We start from the raw sequence: 25,871 nt of genomic DNA, 5'->3' as shown, positions 1-25,871 counted from the left end.
TTTAAAATGTGTGCAAATTTGAGTGAATCTCAACACTTATCACATGGTGGCCAAAAAGGATTTAAACAGTGAATTTTGTATTGATTTCTTCTTGGAAACTCAGAGACGTGGATTCGGGAAGGGTTAGTGCACCCAAAAATTAAATTTCTGTCATTAATCACTCCCCCTCATGTCGTTCCACACCTGTAAGACCTTCGTTCATCTTCAGAACACAAATTAAGATATTTTTGATGAAATCCGAGAGGTATATGACTCGTCCATAGACAAGAATATAATCAACACTTTCAAGGTCCAGAAAGGTACTAAAGACATCGTTAAAACAGTCATGTGACTGCAGTGGTTCAATCTTAATGTTATGAAGAGACGAGAATACTTTTTGTGGATGGTTGCAGAAAAAAAACACATTCTGGATTCAGACGGCAATAAAATCACAGACTACCCCCTGTAAATGGTGAAAATACCTTACGCCCCCCTGAGAAACCGTCCGTCCGAATAGTTTTTCACTCAATCTCTCATTGTTAGTTAATCGTGTCCTCTCAGGTAATCACAGTTTCACATGTTGTATCAGATCGTTTGTCTGTAATCTCAGCCATTTCCTACATCAGATCAACAAGCTTTAAAATGTGTGTTTTTACAGTGTAGCGAATGAAGAGCTCTTCAGACATGTGAAACATCTGTCAGTCTGTGTGCTGCTCCACAAACCTTCTGCTTCGACTCGCTTTGACCTGCAGACCAAACACACAAACTACCTGTCAGTAACGTAAGTTCTTCAAGATTTATTAATAAACCATTGAACACTTACAGTTGAGCTGTACTGAATATTCACAACAACAGCATTCTTGTGTTATTGTTCAGATGGAGGATTTTCAATCTTTAATCTTACATTTAACGTATTTTAAGCATTTTAACATCACACACATCTCCTCTAAAGAAAATGTAAAGCAAACTGTATTTCAACAATCACACAGAAAACACATTATGCCATATATTTTCCCCTATTGTTTTTAATAAAGAAAAATATTTTTACAACAGGAAATGAATGCATGTGTTTTTGAACTAATGACTGGTTTGTTATGTAGTGCTGCCTGTCGAGAGTTCATGAAACAATGACAGAACAAAACACCAGCATCAACGGATCAACTGGAGCAAATAATGACACTGAATGGACGCGATGGGAAACCAATATTCATATTCCATTATATATCCGGATCATTTCAGTCATTGAGATTCCAATCATGATCTTAACTCTGTTTGCGTTGTTTGCTCTTATCAAATCTCAGCGCTCTGCTCCAGTTTTTGTTATTAATTTGATTATTTCAGATCTCATTCAGATCAGTTGTATGTTTATGATGACAATCGAACAGCTATGTGTAATTGATGCAGCCACGATCATATTGGCAACATATACTTACAGTTTTATTGCGGGTCTGTATTTTATGGCTTGTGTTGCTTTTGAACGATATCTTCTGGTTTCTCATCCTATCTGGTACAAATCTCATCATTCACTGAAAGTCTCCTGTGTTATTTCTGTGATCATCTGGTTTGTTCCTCTGATCATTACATACATAGAATTTCCTGTGTTCTAAATATCTGCCCATGGCGATCAGCTGTTTTATCCCCTACCTGATAATGATTCTGTGTTTTGTTGGTACTCGTCGCGGTCTTTCACACGCAATATCTCTTACTTCACTAAAGCGTAAATTAATTTTGGGCAGATTGTTTCTGGTGCTGCTGACTTACACATTTCTCATTCTCCCCTTTGTAATCATGCTTTTTATTATTTATATTTTTCCCGTGCTGGAGCTCAGTTCTTTATTTTTTGATGTTCTCGATTTTTTTTATCAGCTAATGTTATTGAGTCCAATCACTGACTGTATATTGTACTTGTTCATGAGGCCTGATGCTGGTGATTTAATGAAGTCTGTTCACTGCTGTTGTAGAACTGACACACATCAGAATTCGACACACAGCCGGGACGAACACTCACGAGACAGTAGAGACAGGTTTGCCTGCTGTGTTTCAGTGCAAAAGCCTGCGTCTCATTCACAGACCGCCTGCAGTTCAGTTTAAACAGATGAAATAGAGCTGCACTGAAGAAATGAAGACAATGTCATTCTGTTTAGTGGAGATTACTCTTGATTCAGAAAACTCAAAATCCAGTTGCACTGTTTGCTGTCCACAGAATATATACACTAAACAGATTTTTATTAAAAGATGTATTGATGAACACTGTTTCTGCTTCTGCTGACTGTCTGTAGCAGCAGTAATTTGAGGGTTATAGCTAAATGTAATCCGGAGTAACGCAGAAATGGTTTGCCTTCATAAAGAGCGTCTCACTGCGGTCGTGGGGAAATGCTGTAGGATCAACGTTCCCGCAGTAAAACAGGTCCAACAGTCTGCTGGATCCTCCACACACGAGCAGGCTTCAGTGTGAACACTGATTCAGCATCAGTTCAGATCACGACATCAGTGCAGACGCACACATGCACATAAACACCCTTTATTCTGACTTCATTTCCCCGGTAGACTGACAGATGAACAACATCAAGTAGTTCAGCTAGTGTTCATAATGCATGCATATATACTCTTTTTAGCAAATAACTACTATTCACGCTATTAAAAAAATGACAAATGACATAATTTACTTGCCTTCATGTTGATCAAAAGCTGAATAACTTTCTTTCTTCTGTGGAACATAAAGGACAATAATTGAGATTTTTTTGTCCATACATTGTAAGTCAGTGGACAGTTTTGGGTGAACGTGAATATAAAATATTAACCAGCACTTACATATAAATATTAACCAGAAGTTGTTTGTGTGTTTAAAGAAGTGTCCCCCGTTAAGAGAGTGTCACGACAACAGCTTCGACATGTTTCGACACAACAGGGTTCAAATCAGCTGCCTTTGAAACTAAACGTTAAAGTAGTTATGTTCACCACAGGCTTCATCTTACTCAGGCATTGAAAAACCCCATTATTAACATCACTCTATAACTGGAAGTGAACGACACTGGTTCTTTTTTTATTAACAAAATTACACATAAATTAATCATTTGTTTTCTATGTTTTGCTTGCTGAAGTTTGGGACTATTTGTAAGTCGTGTAACAAGAAGGCTTTAAAAACAGTTGAAACATGTAAAATATAATTCCTTTAATCTTTTCCTTTGATATGTGATCTATTCTGACTAGATATATACTGCTGTCATGCTGCCTGTATTGTAATTGCTTCTTTCTTTGTTTAGACTATATAATGTAAAAGAAGACAGACTCATTCAGGCTCAAATGGCTCTTTCAGAACGGGTGGATTCAGCATTTGAGGGGAAAAATATCAAATGGTGACAGAAAATGAGAGCATTGGAGTGAAGAAGAGACCGTTTCATTCTTACCTTACCTGAAGGGGGCGATCTGTAATATATATAATTATTTTAGAACTTAATTCCATGGCGATGCATCATGAAGCCACACTGTATCACTGATGTACTTATCACTTTTATTTTGTTTTTGTTTTTTATTCAAAATATTCACAAATTTGTTAACTGTATCATGAAGTATATATTTGTGATTGTCAAATGTGGAAGTGAAAGTGTTTTGTCATTTAAAACTCTTGTGCATCTGATATGAATAAAACATTCTGTCAAATTATAATTGAAAAGATTATTACTGCAGCTTCCACAGACATCAGTGTATGGAATTTGAACTGAACAAACCATAAATAGTTTTTTGTATAGTAGACTACTTTATCTATGGCTCGTTTCCACCGAGCGTTACAGTACAGTACAGTACAGTACAGTACAGTACAGTAGTAAAGCCTGATCCGGCTTGCGTTTCCACCGCCAACAGAACCGTTCCTGGAGAGGTGTGGTCATAGTCATATCACAGTTACATTTAACCGTCCATACCGGCGTGATCCTCAATACGATCCTTAATTGGATGGAACTAAAATATATACTTTGAATGTTGCGATCCTGTCGGACTTATGATAGCTACCTGAATCGTAACAAAGCACTGTTGGCCAGAGGAGAACTGGCCCCCCGACTAAGCCTGGTTTCTCCCAAGGTTTTTTTCTCCATTTTAACACCTGTCTGCCACCTGATGTCACCTGATGGAGTTTGGGCTCCTTGCCGCTGTCGCCTTTGGCTTGCTTAGTTGGGGACACTTGACATTTGACTTGACATTTGATATTCAACAGTGCTTTGATCTGCCTGCATTGACACTATTCTTTAAGAGCTGCTGTGCAGCCAAATAATGTACCAGTTATCAATGTAAAGCTGCTTTGACACAATCTACATTGTAAAAAGCGCTATATAAATAAAGGTGACTTGACTTGACTTTACAAGTATTGATTTTAGATTGAGTGAAAATTCTGATTAATCATCTGTCCACTAAATTGGACATCATGCATCAATATTTCAGCTACAATTCATACTGTTACTGTTGTTTTTAAAAAAACTTCATCTGCAATAATTTCTTTGACTGTAAATAAATGTATTTGTGTTATTGGAATGTAATTTGCATTAACATCAAATTAGTGATCTGATTACGTAATGCACATTACTTGTAATGTTACTTTACTCCTTACATCAAAAAGTAATCTGATTACGTGATACACGTTACTTGTAATGCGTTAGCCCAACACTGCTCATTTCAGATGAGATTGAAAACACCTGATCTCTAGGTTTTCTCAGAGGAGAGTGATGTTAGAAATGTGTCCATCTTGAACATGATCAGAATGATCAGCTAATAAGGGTAAATCGACACACTGGAGGAGCGTCTGAATTGGGTTTCCACATTTTTACCTCGACAGGTTGTAGAGATCTCTGATATCAGAACATGAGGACGTGATTCCATCAAAGATACGCGAAGTTCAACTTGTACGAAGTTCAATTGCGCTTGCAATATTTCACATTTATATTTTTTGCATATACATTTTATAGTTATTGATTGGTTTGTTAAATACACACAGTATCATTGTGTTATTACTGTACCATGTTTATCTCTTCAGTTTAAACCATAAACGCATGCTGTCCACTCAAGTGGACATCTGGAAATCTCTTTGAAAAATATGTGTAAAAAATGCCCCAAGAGCAATAAAAACAGATAGGAAAAAAAATCCTTACTGAGGTTATCATAATTCATGCATGAAAGAGTTAAAGGTGCAATGTGTAAAACTTGCAAAATAATATATAACTATGTTTTCAGTGGTGTATAAAGATCTTACATAATGAACCGTGTTTTTATTACCTTAGATTGAGTCATACACCGCGGGTCCTCTTAGAAGTTAAGTTGCCATTTCGCACCGATATGTTTCTACAGTAGCCCTAAATGGACAAACTGCTCTACAGAGTGCGTTTCGCCACTGTGTTGTTGTTCTTCTTCGTTGGTGTTTTTAGAGGCAGCTTGCATCGTCACTACGTTGAATACGAACGAAGAAGAAGAACTACTAGTAGTAGTCGTCTGGTTTATTAGAAGCAGAGACCGTTCTTTGTTAGAAGTAAGAAGAACCTCATTGCTTGACTGGCTACTCTCTGCTGTCTCAGACGACATCTTTGTCCTGTGTCGGCCAGACGGCCACCGTAGCTTCTCTATGTGCTTCCAAAGGGAGGGTTGAGCGCCGTTGGTTGCAGTTCACAACCTCACCGCTAGATGCTGCTAATATTTACACACTGCACCTTTAAATTAGTAGTTTGACTTTTTTTCCCTTAACATCCACAGATAACGCAGAGTCACCAGAGGTGTATTTATGGCAAAAAATTTATTTGAAATCATAATCATGACAACTATCACATTCTTCATAAGTACTTCAACAATCAATGCAACCTATAGACATTTACAGCTTTTTACATGAATAAAAATTGGGTTTTCAAAAAGTCGAGCTACTGATGTCTTTTCTAGGGCACTTAAAAAGCGATTCATGCACAGAAGCGTCTTTGTGTTGGTGGCAACAGTGGCAGGACTAGTTAACAGCATCTGTTTAACCTCTAATCGCTCTGTTAACCCATCGCAGTGAACGACCACAGACATGGTCATAAAACACAATCACAATCAATCAAGGCATTAATTAAAGCTGTTAAAATAATTCACTAAGACCAGTCAAAAACATTGAGGTTTCAAAGCATGAAATCAGTTTAATAAAAATGAGAAATGCATTGAATTATTCACTCGACCATTTCACAGCAGACTGTATTATGTTCTGTTGCATGTAACTGATTATAAACACAAATATACACATTCTCATGATTCAGATCAGAGAACAATGTCAGTATTACTCATATATAATAGTATTTCATATTTATTTAATTTCACATACGGTTGTTTTTATCACTCACTGACCTGTATGGATGTCAAAAAGACGACTGCAAAGCGTTTCCCTCTATTCTTTCCTCATTCTTAGATATTCTGTTTAGAAGCCTAATGCGAGTCATGCTTGAACAGAAGAGTGCATGTAAACTCACTGAGCGCTGGAACTCAGTTTATGGTTCAATAAACTCAAAATCAATAATCACTACTGTAAATACTGACAGCGACGCCCCCTTTAAAATAGCTGAAGCTGGAAGTAAATGTGGTTGTGATCAGTACAGTTCTGCGCCCGTGTGACTATGAGACGCTGCAGGTGGAGGATTTGGGCGGCGGCTGCTCCAGGATGGACTCCCGGCGCAGGTCGTTGGGCACCGTTCCGTTCGGACCCCACACGTTCAGCTCGCCGAAGATGCCAGTCTCGATCATCTCCTCCTGCCACGGGATGGAGATGTTTCCTGACGCAAACTCGTCGAAGAACACCTTGTCGTCGTCCTCCAGGCCGACCCCCTTCACCGTGGAGAACGCGCCCACGTCGTCCAGATCCTTGGCGTAGACGGTCTTGGAATCAGGGACGAAAGGAGGCGGCAGAATCCCTGTGGGGCATCAAAGTGGCGTTAGTGCACTCAGAAGACAACATCTAGCATTCAGTAAGATTTGTCTCTTGTGCTCACTAAATTTATTTGATCAAAAATTGGTTATTAGAAATGATTCCTGTGATCAAAGCTGAATTTTCAGCATCATTACTCCAGTCTTCAGTGTCACATGATCCTTCAGAAATCATTCTAATATGATGATTTGCTGCTCAAGAAACTGTTATGATTATCATCAATGTTGAAAAGTTCAAAAGTTTTATTTATCAAGGACGCATTAAATTGATCAAAAGTGACAGTAAAGACATTTATAATGTTACAAAAGATTCTGTTTCAAATAAAGGCTGTTCTTTTGAACTTTCTGTTCATCAAAGAATCCTGAATTTAATTTTTAATTTTATTTAATTTTATATTTTATTCTATTTTATTTTTAATTGTATTTAATTTTATTCTATTTTATTCTTAATTTTTATAATTTTAAATAGTATTTTATTTTTTTTAATTTTATTCTATTCTGTTTTATTTTATTTTTAATTCTATTTAATTTTATTCTATTGTTATCCTGAATTTAATTTTTAAGTTTAATTTTATATTTTATTTTATTCTATTTTATTTTTAATTCTATTTAATTTTATTCTATTTTATTCTTAATTTTTATAATTTTAAATAGTATTTTATTTGTTTTATTTTATTCTATTCTGTTTTATTTTATTTTTAATTCTATTTAATTTTATTCTATTGTTATCCTGAATTTAATTTTTAAGTTTAATTTTATATTTTATTTTATTCTATTTTATTTTTAATTGTATTTCATTTTATTCTATTTTTCATTCTTAATTTAAATTTTGTTTAAATTTATTTTATTTTATTTTTATTTTATTTTATTCTTTTTTATTTTACATTTTATTCTATTTTATGTTTTATTTTATTTTTAATTTAATTTGATCATTTTATATGTAATTTCATTTTATTTTACATTTTGTTTTATTTTTATTTTATTCTATTTTTATTTCATGTTATTATTTTACTCTATGTTTTGTTTTGTTTTATTTTATTTTTAATTTAATTTAATCTTTTTTTTTGTTTGTTTCATGGATATACAGTCAAACCAAAAATTATTCAGACATTTTTGATATTTTTGATATTTTTGTACTAGTGGGTGCAGGACACTATAGTTCATTTCTGTAAGTGAGGATAGCAAAATAAAGTAAACTGTGACATATTATACCCAAAAATTCTTCATACAGTGGACTACCAGTAAAATTGACAAACATTTTCAACCAAAAATGATTCAGACACTTTGACCTGACCATGTTTTGCTTTAGTGTTATCTGACATAATTAAGATTCATTTTTTCTGACACAGTTTAACTCTGAGATCTTGTCATATTTTATAACCCCTTTTTTAAACTATAGAGAATAAACTGAATTAATGAATGAAATGTTCAAGGTGTCTGAATACACTTTGGTTTGACTGTATATAAACATCATAAAGAGCGTCTGTCTGTCTTTAGCAGGACCACATCTATAACGTGGACGAGATACATTTTATTTCTCAGGATTCTTTGATGAATAGAAAGGTAATTTTTTTTTATTTGAAATAGAATCTTTTGTAACATTATGAATGTCTTTACTGTCACTTTTGATCAGTTAAATGTGTCCTTGATGAATAAAAGTATTAATTTCTTTAAAAAACAAAAATACAAAATCACAGTTTCCACAGAAATCTGATCTGTTTTCAACATTGATAATAATCATAAATGTTTCTTGATCATCAAATCATCATATCTGAATGATTTCTGAAGGATCATGTGACACTGAAGACTGGAGTAATGATGCTGAAAATTCAGCTTTGATCACAGGAATAAATTACACTTTACTATATATTCACATAGAAAACAGCTGATTTACATTGGAATAATATTTCACTGTTTTACTGTATTTTTGATCAAATAAATTCAGTCTTGTTGAGCAGAAGAGACTCTTTCAGAAACATTAATGATGTGAAAAGTGGTGTAAAGGTAAATGAAATGCTCATATAGAGAAAGCGTTGCGTCTGCACCTGCGTCAAGTTTCCTCCAGTTGAGTTCGCTGAAGAACGGATGAGCGCGGAGCTCGTCACACGTACCGTTCTTGAAGCCCAGTCTCTTGTCCACCTCTTTGGCCAGCAGAGCTTCACAGATGGACTTGGCGTTCTCACTGAACTTCTCTGAGTAGGTCACGGGGTCGTTCAGGATCCGCTTCTTCACCTCTTTATTCTCCACCTGAGCAGCACAAACAGTCAAGAACATCAGCGGCTGTTTGCAGACAGATGTACCGTCACACATTTATCAGATACTTTGACACACAGGTGGCGCTGTCTCCAAACGACTGCAGCGTCCACATCACATGATCCCAGTGTTATTGCATTTACATTCACATTTAAAGTCAGCATGAAATCATAAAGTATAATGTCCTAATGATGGTGTGAAGATTGAAGCTGAAGAGCACCTTCTCTCCTCGAGTCCTGAAGGGTCCTTTAGCGGCGATGAACTCGTACAGCGTGACCCCGAGAGTGAAGTAATCCACGGAGTAATCGTACTCCTCGCCCTTCAGCAGCTCCGGGGCCATGAACCCTGAAAACACACACGTCATGGACTGAAGTAACTCTGGATAGAGCTGTTACTGCTTCACAACAGGAAATACATTCAGTTATCAGTCAGAGATGAGAGTCACAGTAACAGTGATGTAATATAGTAATATAATACAGGTTATGTGGTTAGTTAACGTCATGACTTCAGTTAAGCAGACGCATCGAGCCTGTTAGACAGCGATTACAAAATGTGCCTGTAATGATTCAAATATAAGGATAACATGACAATATTAGGATAATATTTGAAAGGTTTAAACTGTCGATCCAAAGTTGCCGTCATCTATAATTGCACCTCACTGACCTGGTGTTCCAGCGTAGCCTTTGATTTTCTCCTGACCGTCTGCGAGTTCCACCGCCAGACCGAGATCTGAGATCCGGACGTTCCCTGAAAACAGACGCGGTCACAGATGATGTCATGTGACTGAACCATCAGATCACGAGCGTGAGTTCATCATCATGTTCACCTTCATTATCCAGCAGGACGTTCTCTGGTTTCAGGTCTCTGTAGATGATTCTCTTCTGGTGGAGATGCTCCATGCCCTGGATGATCTGAGCAGCGTAATAACAGGCTCTGGCCTCAGAGAACCCGGGGTTATTCTCGTCCACGTTATAGATGTGATACCTGCCGCAGACAGACATGAAACAAGAAAAATGATTCAATTCAATTAAACATAAAATTAAACATAAAATAGAATAAAAATAAATTCAATAAAATAAAATAAAATAAAAACAAAATAAAATATGAAATAGAATTAAATTAAATAATTAAAATAAAAATCTAATATAAAATAGAATAAAATTAAATTAAATTAAATTATAAAAATAAATTAAATAAAAAACTAAATAAAATACAAAATAGAATTAAATTAAGTAAAATAATACAACTAAACATAAAATTAACTAAAAATAAAATTAAATATAAAACAGAATAAAAATAAATTAAATAAAATAATAAAATAAAATAAAAACAAAATAAAATATGAAATAGAATTAAATTAAATTACATAATAAAATTAAATAAAAACAAAATTAATATAAAATAGAATTAAATTCAATAATAAAAATAAAAATAAAATCTAATATAAAATAGAATAAAATTAAATTAAATTATAAAATTAAATTAAATAAAAAACTAAATAAAATACAAAATAGAATTAAATTAAATTAAGTAAAATAATACAATTAAATAAAATTAACTAAAATAAAATTAAATATAAAATGATAAAATTAAATTAAATTAGAAATAAAAATAAAATATAGAATAGAATAAAATATAAAATAAAATAAAGTTAAATTAAAAATTAAAATATAATAGAAAAAGATATAATTAAATAAAATTAAAAATAAAATATAATATAAGATAGAATAAAATTAAAAAATAAAATAGAATAAAATAAAATATAAAATGATAAAATTGAATACTATTAAAAATAAAAATAGAATATAATAGAATTAAATGCAATTAAAAAATAAAATAGAATAGAATAAAATAAAATAAAATAATAAAATTAAATTAAAAAATAAAATATAACAAAATATAATTAAAAATTAAATCAAATTAAAAATTAAATCAAATATAAAATGATAAAATTAAATTAACACTTTCTTGGCAAGCATTTTTTTTTTTTTTTTTTTTTAAAGTGTTTGTGAGAGAGTGAGTGTGTGTGTGTGTGTGTGTGTGTGTGTGTCAGTGTTTGAGTGAGTGTGTCTGACCTCAGGTCTCCTCCGTTCATGATGGTCATGACGAGACACAGCTCTGTTCTGGTCTGGAAGGCGTACGCCAGCGACACGATGAATCTACTGTGAACTCGAGCCAGGATCCGTTTCTCCACCATGGCTCCCTGAGAAACCAGAACAACACGACTGATGATCTTCAGTTCAGAACATCACACTGTCACAGTCATGAATGAACGGGACCAAACACACATCAACACACAGCGGGAGGTTTAAATCAATTAATCGTGCCAGTGTCGCTGATCATGTGACTCTCTCTTCAGACTGTAAACACTGAGACATTCTCACATTCGTGTTCACTTTGATTTTCACTCAACTTTATAAAGCACAGTTTTATAGATGTGAACATACATGCAGACAGAGCTAAAAAATAGGCTATATAATACACTTAACAGATTTCCTGCAAATATATGACATCATTTGCACATGAACCAATTAGACTACTTTCACTATTCTTATTTCATGCGTTATTATAACATATGCAGGAGGTTTTCTGATTCACAACCGATGAGAAACAGATTCGACAGAAACATGTTCCTGATGAGGCTTGAGCGAATGTTTCCAAACAGCAGAATACTTTGTTTTTTGAATGTTTTCATGTTTATAACTCTAATTGAATAAACCAGTCAACAAAAATGTGTTCTAAGAACGTTTTGTAAACGTTCCCGTTAAGTTCTTTCTGAATGTTCTCAGAAACGTCCGTTGTGTTAGTGTTTTATAAATGTTTTTTCTTGGTTATGTGAACGTTAATGGAACATTCCATTCGATCATTCTTCAAACATTACGGGAATGTTACTTTTGAATGTTCTCTGAACGTTCTGAAACAAGTAGAAACATTTAAAAAACGTTAGATGAACATCCAACTAAAACTTTTCAGAAAAACGTTCCATGAACGATGTATAAATAATGTTTTTGTGCTGATACTTTGAGAACATTATTAAAGACCAGATAACATTGAATGAACGTTCTATTAACGTTACTGGAAGAACTACTGAGAGAATATTGCTAGAATGTTCTGAGAACGTTCCCTGTTGGACACTTATTTAGGGTCAGTATCATCCTGTGCCGATCGCATCCCCAGAGTTCCTGCTGTCCAAGATTTCCACGACAAATCTGTTCCATATTTAAATGTGTTGGAGTGGCATTTCATAATGAGCTGACGGCTAAAGCTTCATCAGCGCTAATACTGCGGCCTTTTAGCCGCACTGCTAATGCTAACTGATGTTTACAGACACTGAAACACATTCACACCTGATCAATACTGACGAGAAACATGATGATGCTGAGACTTTTCTTCCTTTAATCCATCAGTAAAACACTGATAAAAGCACAAACTCGTTTGGAATGATGAGACACTTCATAAGCTGTGATCTAAAACAGGATCGTTTTGAGGAGGGAAGCGCTAGTAAAGCATATTAGCCGCAGTAAAGCCTTCACCTTCATCATGAATGTCACGTCTGAGCTGCTTAATCACACAAAATCCATGTCCTGTTATCTAAGCGTTACCATTACCAGTCTATCAACACATGGCCATTAACCTGGACATCTCCTCAAACATCATTATGAATAAAACCAAGATTTGAGTCACAATTTTAGTCACAAAAAAGTGTAATTTGCGTGTATATGCTTTTATTTTTTTGATTATTTCATTGGAGCAGTTTTGTAAGTTACTGCTGAACTTTCGAGAAATCATATTTACCCATTTCAAGTACCAATAGTCATTTACTAGGCCTATTTCAACCCCATCAATTACTAAATTGCTTATTAATAAATGTTCACCTTTTGATTTTTATTGTTTCCTCTACTAATTATGTCTGATTTTCAATTTTCAACCTATTTTGGGCTCATTTTAAGCCAGACATATAGTCATTTTTAATCAATAGTTGAGTTAAATAAAACTACCCAGCATGTTGGTCAAACATTTAACCCAACCGCTGGATCAAAACAACCCAATCGCTGGGTTTGTCCATATTTAACCCAACTTGGGTTGTTACCCAGCAGTTTTTAGTGTTAATTACCCATTTTAGGCCCAAAGTACCATTACTAGGCATATTTCAACCCTGTCAGCTTTAGAATTACGATACTCTGAACAGATATCCGAGTAAACTGTGGTAGTATCCTGTTATATTTAGTGTTCAAAGAGGGAACGTTCTGGCAAGGTTCTCTCAAAGTTCTTCTAGTAACATTAATAGAACATTCATTCAATGTTATCTGGTCTTTAATAATGTTCTCAAAACATTAGCACAAAAACATTATTTATACATCGTTCATGGAACGTTTTTCTGAAACATTTTAGTTGTATGTTAATCTAACGTTTTTTAAATGTTGCTACTTGTTTCAGAACGTTCAAAACTAACATGTTTGAACAAATGTTCAAAAAGAATGATCAAATGAATGTTCCCTTAACGTTCACACAACCAAGAAAAAACGTTTTAAACCATTTAACAAAAACTGGAATGTTCAGATAACATTAAACATTTTCATAACTCAACGGGAACGTTCTTGGAACATATATTTGTGACCAAGTCATTTGGACGCCACCAATAGCACAGTTTCCTGAAAAGAAAGACCTGCATGTTTCCTCATAATTGCCCTCACCCCAACACAACGAGCTGCTTCCATACCTCATAGCCTTTCCTCTTCTTCAGCCTCTTCTTGTTGAGTTTCTTGCAGGCGTACAGCTTCCCTGTGGCCTTCATCTGACAGGCGGACACTTCCCCGAATCCACCTTTTCCCAGAACACGGAAGTCCAGGAACCAGTCCTCACCTATGGGCTGCATCTCCAGCCACTTCCACTGCAAGAAGCGCTTAAAGTACATGGTCTCTAGATAGAAGGTGAAGGGAACCTCTTTAAGGAAGTTGAAGACGCTGGCCTGGATCTCCACGAACAGGTCGTCCGCCGCCTCCTGGTGTCGTTCCTTCACCTTGGTGATGTCGTTCTCGGGTAAAAACGGGCAGAAGAGCTTGGCTGAGGGCTCCATGTAGCGCTGGAGGATTTTCGTGGCTTTCTGAACTCGATCCTTATCCTCGGCCGTGTCGTACGCCTCCACGTCCTTCCAGAGACGACTCGGGCCCTTGTACTCGCTGGTGGTTTCCAGGTACTCTTGAAACAGCCGTTTTCCGATGGGTTGCTCCACGCAGATGCTCTTGAACTGCAGATCCAGGGTTTCTCGCAGATCTTCGCACAACGTGATGTGGGGCAGCTTGAGCTTGTCGTGGTACTTCTTGTCTCGGTTGGCCGCCGGGTTGGCTGTGCCGTCGAAACTGCCACGGGCCGAGATGTACGCCGAGTTGGCCACCACCGTAGTCAGGCCGCCGATGTCCATGTCGAGGTGAAGGAGGTGAACGTGGACCTTCGGAGTGAGAATGAGACGAGACTGGCGGCTGAAGGGTCACAGCGAGAGCATTGAAGCCGAGCGCCGTGAGACTGGACAAGACGGGAGAGTGCGATTAGATCATGAGATCCAGATGAGGTCCAGATGTCCCTGAGGAACGGACCGTGACCGAAGGATCCAGCACGACGTCTTGTGTCTGATGGCAAAGTGAACAATAAGCCCTGAGACACACACACACGGATCTACCTGACTCAACATCTTTCATAAGGCTTTATCCTCTAACTCCATAATACCTTCCTCAGGATAAAGCCCTTCACTGATGGAGGAGTGAGAACCATCACTTGCTCAATGGCTGCTCACTACTGACATTAAAGCCCAAAGTATACTTCACTTTTTACGCGTACACGAGGGTCAGCGTACAGTGCGCGTGATGCAAATTTCATCATCAGAAGGGTACGTGTGTACTGTATGCGCACCACCGGATTTAGCCCCAGGTATACTTCGTTTTTTTACACACAGCCGAACGCACAGCCTTGCAAAGTATACTTTATTTGTCTCGTATGCGTACAAAGGCGTTCGACGTATGCGTAGTTTTGAGCCTGTGTACGTGTACAAGTCATACAAGTCAAATGAAGTATACTTAGTAAGGATGTGCGTTTGACTGTGCGAAAAAAACTAAGTATACCCAGGGGTTTAGTAGGCCTGCTTTTAACCTGGTAGAGTTGAGTTGGTCACGTCGGTTACCATCTTAATTAACAACAACCCAGCCTGATCATTTGACCATGATGCGCTTCCTGTAATCCGCACAAATGCGGCGTTCCGTCACAGCGGATCAGAGAGAGTGAAGGTTCTGGAAATCATCTTTGTGTCTCAAGGTGGGGTCACATTTACTGTTGTTCAATGATTTTTCATGCGTGAAATCCAGCCGTTTCAAGGAATGTGTGCAATTGGGAATTTTGTGTGAGAGCACAAGATTTCGCAACTGTTTTTAAGTTGGTCATGCAAATTCACTGCATTGACCAACAGAAAGCTGCTTGATTTGAAGCGACTTCAGTGTGAGCTGTGCTTCATTAATGCCAAAAAATATTCAACGAGAAACATTAAAAAGTGGACGGGATTTGGTTTTATCCAGGATGAACTGACTGGATGCTGATGAGTGTCTCTATATGAATACAAATTATTATATTCAGTTCAAAGATTATGAAGACAAATATTTCTCTTACTTCCTTTAAGGATTAAATGGACATTAAATGGAAACTAATTTTATTTTAATTTTTATCATATCAAGTTGAGAAGTAGTGATGCATAAAACGAGAACATCAATGGTCGCTGATATGAGGGTAAAGGCAAAGACTATAGAATAACACAAGACGCGTCACTCGTATTGTTTTGAAGGGGAGAAAGTGCAACGCGCAATATGGCGGAATAAGTCCCGCCTTCAAAATAAGAGACAATCGCCGATTGGTAAATTCATCGCGTCACTGCAGGCCGTTAGAAGCTCCGGTTCCTATAGAAACAGTCAGATGCGCGCTTCTGCGCACTTACCTTGATCCAGCCTAAAAAAATACAGTTTTTTGTCATGATTCGAGCATTTTGACACAAAATTTGAGAGTTGTCAGATTTCATTGGTGATTTTAAATATGAAATTTAATCGAAAGCTTGACAAACAGCTTTGGAGAATTTGATGTTTCCCCATTAAAATAGGAGCTGCACTTGCATGACCGAGAGGTGTTTCTAAGATGGCCGCCAAGTGAAATGACTCGTCTTAAAGGGACTTTGATAGAGTCAGCTTCCTGAACACAATTACTTATAAGAGATCAAATTTAGTGTAATTTCACATGAAAACACTATTATTATTATTGGACTATATGAATCATTTATTCATATATATTATTTTCCCTTACACCATGTCTGCAATGTGTCTAAAGACATAAGAACCCGTTTTAATCAGTGATATTGTCTACACTGGACGGCGCAACACAACAGTTTCCCGACAGTAAATGGATTCCCCGTTCTATTTCTGAAGTAGTCCAAGTGCTTTGCCTCAGTCGGTTTGTCGTGTTCAGTGTAGACAGCTTTGAGCTGTTGCAGAGCGATGCGACAACGGTCGCGTCTGGTGTAGACACTGTGTCGGGAATTTGTTGTCGCATCCAGTGTAGACAATATCTGATTATAATGGGTATATTGTGTTTTGATGCGTTGCATCGAGCCGCTCGCATCCGTGTTATTTTCTCAATCATTTAAATGAAAACATCTTCATTATTAATATCTTTCACTGAAACATCTGATAATGTTATTTCACTGAGAGCACAAAGAACCACACAAGCACATAAATCATTCATTCTGTTTAATTTCTATACATGAATAAGAAAAGTATATTTTCTTTAGTATTTGTTACATTGTACAAAAAGGGCTGGACGTTTGAGTTGTTGATTTCATGTTCTCAGAGCTGCGGTCATCAGAGCTCCACGTCCAAAATAAAAAGCTCCAATATCAAAAATAGCTGCCTATGAGAGCAAATCACAACAAAACAGGGTACAAAATTCAGCAAACAGTGATAAAAGTCCCCGTGTCACACCTCACACCGCAGGATTCTTCAACAGTAGCCCTGAAGATACAGCAGCAGCAGCACAAAGACGATCAATCGAGCTTATCTGCTCATAAGCTACTGAAGATAATAGACTGAGCTGAAGAATTATGGGAAGCATTTGAGGGAATCCTTACAGCAGGATCACAATATTGAGTTTCAAACAAGAACTGGGAAACAAAAGGAATCTGCATATGATGGCAGCGACGGCTGCTGCTGCGTTAACGTCACCGGTTCTTCAGAGCTCCAGAACCTAATCTTCATCATCATCATCAAAGTCCTCCTCATCATCATCTTCCTCTTCATCCTCCATGTAGGATGTGGGCGTCTCCTCCCTAGACCCGTTGGAGCTGGACGCGCCGCGGTCACTGAACAGAGATCAGCACTAGTTAACACAGCTCTGGCTGAACACACACATGTCAGAGAAATAATCCAATTATCAACTTAAAAACATCATGTTCAAGATCATGTGACACTCACGTGGCCACATGGGACAGCTCTCCGATCAGCTGGTTGATGGCACCCTGAGCCATTTCTACAACAACAGACAAACATTCATGAAGGTCAGCACACACACACACACACTCTCTCGCTCTCACACACTCGTTCTCTCTCTCTCTCTCTCTCACACACAGGTGGCGTCTCTGACCTGTGACGTAGGGCTGCAGGGCTTTGGGAACGAGGGTCTTGGCGATCTTCAGCTGCTCCGGGCTGCAGCGGCCCGACTCCAGGCCGAACGCCAGGCCCATGCGCTTCAGCACCTCCACGTCATCGTGGATCTCAAACATGTTGTCGAAGTTGAACAGATACTCAAACCTGCAGAGACACGAGCGCTGGTCAGAGACGGACGAGCACACGGAGCAGAACACACGTCACATGCTCACTTGTCGTTGGAGATGCTGCAGTCGATGACGGTTCTCTTGCTGGTGTTGACGATGATGAAGGGCAGGTGAATGACCGTGTTTGGAGGCGGAGCTCTCTTACTCTGCTGCTCCGCCTGACGATTGCGCTGCACCAGGTTCTTGAAGGCGATTTGCTGAAAATCATGAGAGACGAGAATTACAGGAATCGTCATTTATCATCATGAGAACGACACACACCAGATTCCAGTTACCCAATCACTTATACGAGGAAAATCAAGAGGAAAATCCATCAGATTTGGCTTAAATTAAAAAAAAAAAAAATCTGAAAAAGCTTAAAAATATGGTGCAATTAATTAAAAAAAAATTGAAATATATATTTCAATATAAATATATATTGAAATAAATATTTTTATTCGTTTTTTTTATTGTTTTATCAAATTAAATGCTGTTAAATATTTTTATTTTTTATTAGATTTTATTTATATTGTTTTTATCAAATTTAATGCAGTTAAATAACACATCTGTAATAAAAAAATTGCGGCTTAAATGTGTGTAATTGTGATGAAAATATTGTGCAATTAATAAAAAAATTTATCTTTACACACAAAAAAAATATTTTTATATTTTATTACATTTTATTAGAAATGTTATTATGATGTTTTTCACATTTTTTATTTTATTTATTATTTTCTTTGATGTAAATTGTTTTATCAAATACAGACATCTGTATAAAAAATTGGGACTTGAATATGAAAATATTGTGCAATTAAAAAAATGCCCTTAAAGTTTATATATTTTTATATATTTTTTATTAAATTTGATGCTGAAAAACAAAATTCAGTTCTGAATTTTTTACTTTAACTAAAGTGCAAAAACAACAAGATCAAAACTGAACACCACACATCTCTCTTTTCTTTCATTTTACCCATCATGCTCATATAAACGAGATGGTATGTGGTGTTGTTGTACACAGAGCTCTGACAGACAGGAAGTGATGCGATGTACCTGCAGTATGAGCTCCTGCAGCTGAGACTGTTTGTGTTTAATCCTCTCGAGTCGCCTCTGTCGCTCGGCCTTCAGGAGACACACAGGATCACACTCATTCATGAACAACCAACACGAGACATCCCAGAAAACCTTCATCCGACTGACCTCCAGATCCTGACATTCCTGCGCAGAGTTGGTGGGGAATCCGATCCATTTGATCTCCTTCTTGTCTTTGGAGATGATGTTCATGGCCATCAGGACGTTCAGAGCGTCGTAAACCCGTCTGCGGATGTTCTTCTGATCGTACACGTGCTGGAGGACCAAAAACACGAGCCGAGTGAGCAACGAGCGTCTCTGTGATTGACAGCGAGTGACAGGAACAGGAACTGACCGCCTCGTTCGGAGAGATGTTGTTGTCTCCGGAGCTGAACTCCGCCACCAGCTCGTCCGCCACCTCGTTGTAGGACGTCACCACCTTCTTCTGCACCTTCTCACACACTTTCATGGAGAAATGCCGCAAACCCTTCCCGCTCTTATCGCCCTTCCTGCTGCGCCTGCCGGAGGAGCTACTGATTCATATCACATGTGATCTCAATGGCAAAACAACAAAACGTGTTCCCTGTGAATGATGAGCACTGAAACTACTGAAGTGCCTAAATGACATCACTTCCTGTGTGTCACTATTTTATGTTCCATTTGCTTTAACCCTCTGGTGCTGTTGGATCATTTTTGACCAAAAAAAAAAATTACGTTTTTTTTTTTTTTTTTTTTTTTTACAATTTTTTACTTCATTGGAATGGTACGAAACTTGGTAAAGGTTTTGCCAATTGCTATGTGAACAAAAAAATCATGGACATGATTGGAAAAGGTTAAATGGTCTTGAAAAAACAGTCACACTTGTAATGTTCGTGGTCAAAAATGAGCACAGTGGAAATGAATAGAAGATGAACTGCATCTAGTGGAAGCGTTTGGTACTGCGCCCAAACAAAATGTGACTGAAAACTCATTTTTTGAGATATCAACCTCATATAACTTGTTTAGATTTATGACTTTGATTTTCCCATAGTTTTAGAGTAAAACTTGTTTTGGAAAATGTATATTTCATATGAAAATTGATAAAGGTATTTTCCTTTTTTTATAACAATAAATGTTAAAAAAAATTACTTTTTTTAAACTGTTTTCACTTCAGCAATAATAAGTGTCATCTTTAAAAAGAGACCAAACTTCAGTCTGTGATCCAAAGCATTCAAGATTTACCAGTCTATGATTAAAAAGTGAATAAATGTATAACTACTGCATAAATATAATTCAGTACCATAAAATCCTCCAAAAATACAATATCTCTAATAAAAAACATTATCGAACAAAAATATAGTGCAATCATTTCATTGAAAAAAAAAAAAAACGTTGGTCATTTTTGTCCGACACGCGAACAGAGGGTTAAAGGGTTAGTTCACCCTAAAATAGAAATTAATTCATCATTTAATAATCACCCTGGTGTTGTTCTAATGCCGAACGCCCTTCTTTATTTTTCGGACCACAAAAGGAGAATTTTTAAAAAACACATGTCCATATAATGGCAGTGAATAGCATCCAGCACAAAGCTTTAAAAAAAGACTATCACAGAATGATCATGTGACACACGTGTCGTATATTCCACATGTTCTGAGGGTTTATTATAGGGTTCAGTGAAAAACAAACTGAAATTTAATGTATTATTTAATGAAAATCCTGCCCTCAGCCGTTGGTCTTCTGTGCTCGACTGCGTTCATGAGTGGAGAAACACGGATACTTTTTTGGGATTACCGTGTTTCATGTTGTGTTTTTGCATCTTTTTTTTTTAAAGCTTGATGCTGATCGATATTCACTGCCATTATATGGACATTTTTTAAAGATTCTCCTTTTGCGGTCTGAAAAAGAAAGAAGTGCGTACAGCATTAGAACAACAGTTAATGATGACTTAATTTAGGGCGAACTGTTCCTTTAATAAGGGAAAAATTGAGTTAAGCCCAAATAATGGAACAATGGAAATTGTTACATGTTTAGTAATTAAAATGAATAGTAATATTTATCTCCTACAGGGAAGACAAGCTCATTTCCATGTGACTGATAACAGTGCAATGTTTGTATATTCATGTGAAGCAGCAGCTGTGACAAACACAAGTCTCTCTACTGTGAGTGACGAACTTCCTCATGAGGAGCTTCACTGATCCTGACGAGGACCGTAGGGCTGCACGATTCACTGAAGTAAAACAACATCGAGAAATGGCTTAGTGTGAATGTCAAAACGCAAAGGATGTGATTTAACTGAATAAATATATGCACTACATATTAAATATATGCATATATAAATATATGCATTTCCATGTGAGCAGCTCATGATTCACAGTAAACGCTGCACCACATGACCTCCATCTGCTGAGTCTGAGTCGCTTTAATTTACATTTGAGAACTAAATATCAGCCAAACATTGTCACATGACTGTAATGAGAAGCACTTATCGACAGAAGAGACGTTATAAGTTTGATGGTGAATTACTAATTAATTATTATATCATTTTTTAATAGTCAATTTAGTTTATTTCACAGTGAAATATTTATAGTATTAGTATTATGTCTTATTTAGATGTTTTTTTTTTTTTTATATATTTTTATTTGGCAATAATATTTCATAATTTCATAGTCACATTGATATATAATCACAATTTTTTGTCAAATTTTGATTGAACATTAAGAAATTAAAAGACCCATAAATATCAGTATTTTAATTTTACATTGCAAAATCAAAGTATATATTTGTTTATATACTTTTTTTTAGAACAAAATATTACAATAGTTTTTCTTATTTAGTTTTTCTTATTTAGTTTTTATTTAGTTTTTTTTTATATTTTAATAATATATATATATATATATATATATATATATATAAATAATAACTGTTAAGTTATAGTCATATTGATATAAAAATCACAATTGTAAGAAAGACATAAATATTAGTATTGTATTTTATAGTTAAATACTTATTTTTTATTTTACAGTGAAATATTACAATAGTAGTATTTCTTTACTTTTATTTAACAGTAGTAACAATAATAATAATTATAAATATAGTTTATAAATAACTATATAAATAATATAGTTATTTATAAACTATATTAATTTATTATAAATAACTAATAATAAATTTTTTATTTTACAGTGAATATTTCAATGGTATTATGTTTTTTATTTGTTTTTAGTAATTTTTTATATTTTTATTTAACAGTAATATATAAATTATTATTTTAGTGATATTGTATATACAATTTTTTTTTTTTTTTTTGTCAAACTGTGCAGCTCTACAATCAACCACAGGAAACCTGTTTTTTTTTTGAAAATGAAGAAATTAATACTATACATAAATATTAGTATTGCATTTTACAGCTGTAATTTTTTAAATACTTATTTTTTAATTTACAGAGAAATATCACAATAGTAAAATTCCTTAATTTATTTTTATTTAGTATTTTTTTATATTTCTATTTAAAAGTAGTAGTAGTAATAATAATAACAGTAGTGATTATTATTATTTTTTTAATAGTTTTGCCAAACTGTGCAGCCCTACAAACCTCAGCAAACCTGAATTTTTTTTTTTTAAATCACAATTTTAAAACCCATTGGTTCCCCTGAGCTCGTGCAGCCCCAGCCCATCATGCCACAGTGCCAGTCACATGAACATTACGTGATGCATGAACTGATGTTCTCATCTCTGGCTGCAGAAGCTTGAGCACAGATGATGCTGGGACAGAAACAGACGGGTCAACTAACCCGGTGGACCAGGGCGAGGACTCTTGTGTCTGGGTCTGAGGCGTGTGGAAGTGTGCGGTGGGCGTGCGCGGGCTGGTTAACAGGACGCCCGTCCTCTGAGGGGTGCCAATCACCTGCAGGGAGACGCACCAACCGCTCATCAGCACAAACAGAACATTACAAGTGCGGGAGAGTGAATTCAGCGGTCAGTTCTACAGCTCTTCTGGCCGAGCACCTGTGTGCCGCTGTCAGTAATAGGATGATGATGATGGTGATGATGAAGAGGCTAATCCCGCTGACTCCAGCGTTCTGTGATCCGCTTACACAGACTCTCCCGGGTCACCTCACACAATGTTAATGGGGGGCTTTATCGCCACGGAGACCAGTGGGAGGGGTCAGCGGGTGTGGTCATGTGACTGATGTGAGCAGGATTCTTACCACATGTGGCAGCACATTAGCGCCCGCAGCAGCACCGGCGGTGAGTGTTTTGGGCAGGATCTGCTTGACCGCAGTGACGGACGCTGGATGAACGGTCAGGAGCGACAGCACACCTGCAGCTGCAATCACACACACACACACACACGCTCATTAATATTCACGTTATGAGTCCTGATGAATATGTGCAGTGTGTTTCATTACAGCGACCCCTGCTGGTCAGGAAGTTACCCATCATGCACTGAGCAGATGACCGATGGTACTCACGTTTTCCTGGACTCAGAGTCTGGTTGACAAACAACTTTATCTCTCCATTAGTTTCTTTGAGTCCAGCCTGAGGATCAGAGAGAGCGATCATGACATTATTACATCATCACGAGGAGTTTGTTTGCTGCTGCCTGTGTTTAGTAATCATAGAAACAGCCTGAAGAACAACACAAACAGCCTCAGTTTCAGTTCCACAACAACCATCTATCAATATAAAGACATACAGTACGTGTGTTACAGTGTCTGGGGCTGCCAATCTGATGAATATTAACAATTGGCCTTAATTTATAGGCAGAAAATACTCCATTGAGGTCAATTCAGACTAAACCACAATGCAAACGAGATGTAAAACATAACCGTACACTCAGCTAGACAGGAAAATATAAACACACGTGTGGTTCTTACATCTTTAGCCATGATGGTGACCTGAGCGTGTGGTCAGTCTTTGGTCTGTGACTGCAGATCAGCTGAAAACACAAAACACAAATATTAAAGTCGGCATGAACTCGTCTTTTCTTCTGTATTGAGACGTCTATCTGAGTGAAACATTCTGCAGGGTTGCCAGGTTTTCACATCAAAACCCGCGTAACTGCTACTCAAAACTAGCCCAATCACGTTTCAGCGGGGTCCTCTGGTAAAAATCATGTCCTGTGGGGTAAAATCTGCATTTTTTGGCATGGTTCCCCTGGTAAAATTAGCTTTCTAGGGGCTGAATATCACGTTATTGGGGTTGCTTTAACCTGTAGACAAGAAAACAACCCGCGGCAACAGTTTAAGGGCTCGTTCACACAGAACACATCTTTGCGTCTAAAAACGCGAGGCGCAACGCTCAGGAATGGTTTTTTTTAAAAAAAGCGAGGGTCTCGAGATGCACTTTTGAAACGTGATGCAATAACAACAATAACACAAACAGGCAAGAATAGATGGATACTGTTTTTGACATGGAAAAAACAGAAAATAATCTGCCTCCTCCGCCATCTTGCCATCAAATAAAACAGTTGCCTCTGTAAATAGAAGCTCGCAATGCTTGCCCCGCCTCCGAGTTCTTCTGATTGGTCCACTGTTTTGGAACTGACATTGATGAGCGGCGCTGCGTGTAAAAGTTGAAATTCTTTTAACTTGACACAGCGTCTTAAAAACGTGGAGCTCATGTGCGAGGCGCTGTAAAAGACGCGAGACATTAGCGTAACGGTCAAACACGTCCGTCTAGCGCATGTTTACATAGAAAAACAACAGAAAAGTAGCGCACTGGAATAGAAATATGTCCTAATTCCGCGGGAAATCCATGGACTTGGCAACAAGAACAAATGTAGGGCGGGCTTGATTTTGTCCGTTGGGAATTGATTGGATGGTTTGCTATTGGTGGATCTCATGTGAGTGACAGGTAGCCCCGCCCTCGCGCCACTAAACACGTCATCAGAGAAAAGATATCGCTGCAAGAATGAGAAGTTATTTTGATTCGAGATTACAGTGAGCAGTCAGATATGAACTTACATATTGCATGTTTAATAGGCTCAACTCCATGTTTATTAGAGTAAGATGAATATTTATAAGATCTCGGTGAATAATAACACAAATACAAACATCAGCAAAAAGAAGTTGAACTTTTCTGACGTCTAGCAGCAGCTCCATTGTATGGAAGCGCATTTCCACCACATAAGAAAAAAATATGCGTTGATAAATCATAATTATGAATATAATATTTTTATTATTATAAAAAATGTCATAATTTCTGCATTGTCTTTTTTTTCTTTTTTTTAAATGGGCGTCCATACGTTTGTGTTCAGATGAGCAGCTTCCGTTTATGCGCGCGCGCGCGCGCACGGAGAGCGACGCGATTCATCATCGCATCGCGATCCTCCTCGCGCTGTTGTTTGTTTCTCACTAGATGACAATATCGCGTTAGCTCGACGCGTTAGCTACAGCTAAGCTAACCTAGCGAGCTAACGCTTCCACTTACGTTAGACACACACACATAAGACACACAAACTACGTAACATACGCTGATTTCTCTCACCTTAACTACCCCGCTCACAGCCGCGTCATATCTCGCGCTGATATTTACAGTTAGTTGGATAAAATCTGTATTTATCGCGCCGGAATCAGACCGCCAGCGCGAGCTACTTCAGCTGCTACACAGCAGTCAAACTAAGCTTGGCGGTGTCCTGTGAGGGCGCGTCCTGATTGGATACGCGCGATGTGACGCAAGCGCGCATTCACAACTTCATACGTAACGCAGAGAAATCCTCTGAACTGCCACTGGGAAATCCGAGTCATCTCAGCGAATCGGTTCATAAACGAATCAGTGATTCACTCGAGTGACCAGGGCATCAGTTTTCGCCATAGTTACTAGTTATTTT

General features: G+C 36.9%; 2 protein-coding genes across 3 annotated transcripts; both read right to left on the bottom strand.

Moving 5' to 3' along the window:
- Window positions 1-5,780: 5,780 nt before the first annotated feature.
- grk1a (G protein-coupled receptor kinase 1 a) lies at window positions 5,781-14,578 on the bottom strand. The gene is made up of 7 exons (XM_051895087.1): window positions 13,877-14,578; window positions 11,232-11,359; window positions 9,983-10,140; window positions 9,820-9,903; window positions 9,377-9,501; window positions 8,949-9,150; window positions 5,781-6,890 (listed from the first exon to the last, which is right to left on the bottom strand). Exons 1-7 carry the CDS (start codon window positions 14,576-14,578, stop codon window positions 6,595-6,597), a joined length of 1,695 nt encoding a protein of 564 aa, XP_051751047.1. The 3' UTR covers window positions 5,781-6,594.
- Window positions 14,579-16,917: 2,339 nt separating this feature from the next.
- Window positions 16,918-25,709, bottom strand: tfdp1b (transcription factor Dp-1, b). 2 transcript variants are annotated; one of them, XM_051887434.1, is made up of 12 exons: window positions 25,529-25,709; window positions 23,917-23,978; window positions 23,512-23,578; window positions 23,248-23,366; window positions 22,831-22,943; window positions 19,416-19,590; window positions 19,190-19,336; window positions 19,043-19,111; window positions 18,059-18,210; window positions 17,824-17,990; window positions 17,655-17,709; window positions 16,918-17,542 (listed from the first exon to the last, which is right to left on the bottom strand). In XM_051887434.1, the coding sequence occupies exons 2-12, from the start codon at window positions 23,926-23,928 to the stop codon at window positions 17,428-17,430; spliced, it is 1,191 nt and encodes a 396-aa protein (XP_051743394.1). In that variant the 5' UTR covers window positions 23,929-23,978; window positions 25,529-25,709; the 3' UTR covers window positions 16,918-17,427. The 2 variants fall into 2 exon arrangements, with proteins under 2 accessions (XP_051743394.1, XP_051743404.1); XM_051887444.1 differs by having other exon boundaries at window positions 19,416-19,578; window positions 25,529-25,707.
- Between the last annotated feature and the right edge of the window lie 162 nt (window positions 25,710-25,871).

Source organism: Ctenopharyngodon idella, chromosome 1, assembly GCF_019924925.1.
Source record: "Ctenopharyngodon idella isolate HZGC_01 chromosome 1, HZGC01, whole genome shotgun sequence".
NCBI classification, from domain to species: domain Eukaryota; kingdom Metazoa; phylum Chordata; class Actinopteri; order Cypriniformes; family Xenocyprididae; genus Ctenopharyngodon; species Ctenopharyngodon idella.
This window is presented reverse-complemented; position numbering and strand designations above follow the sequence as displayed.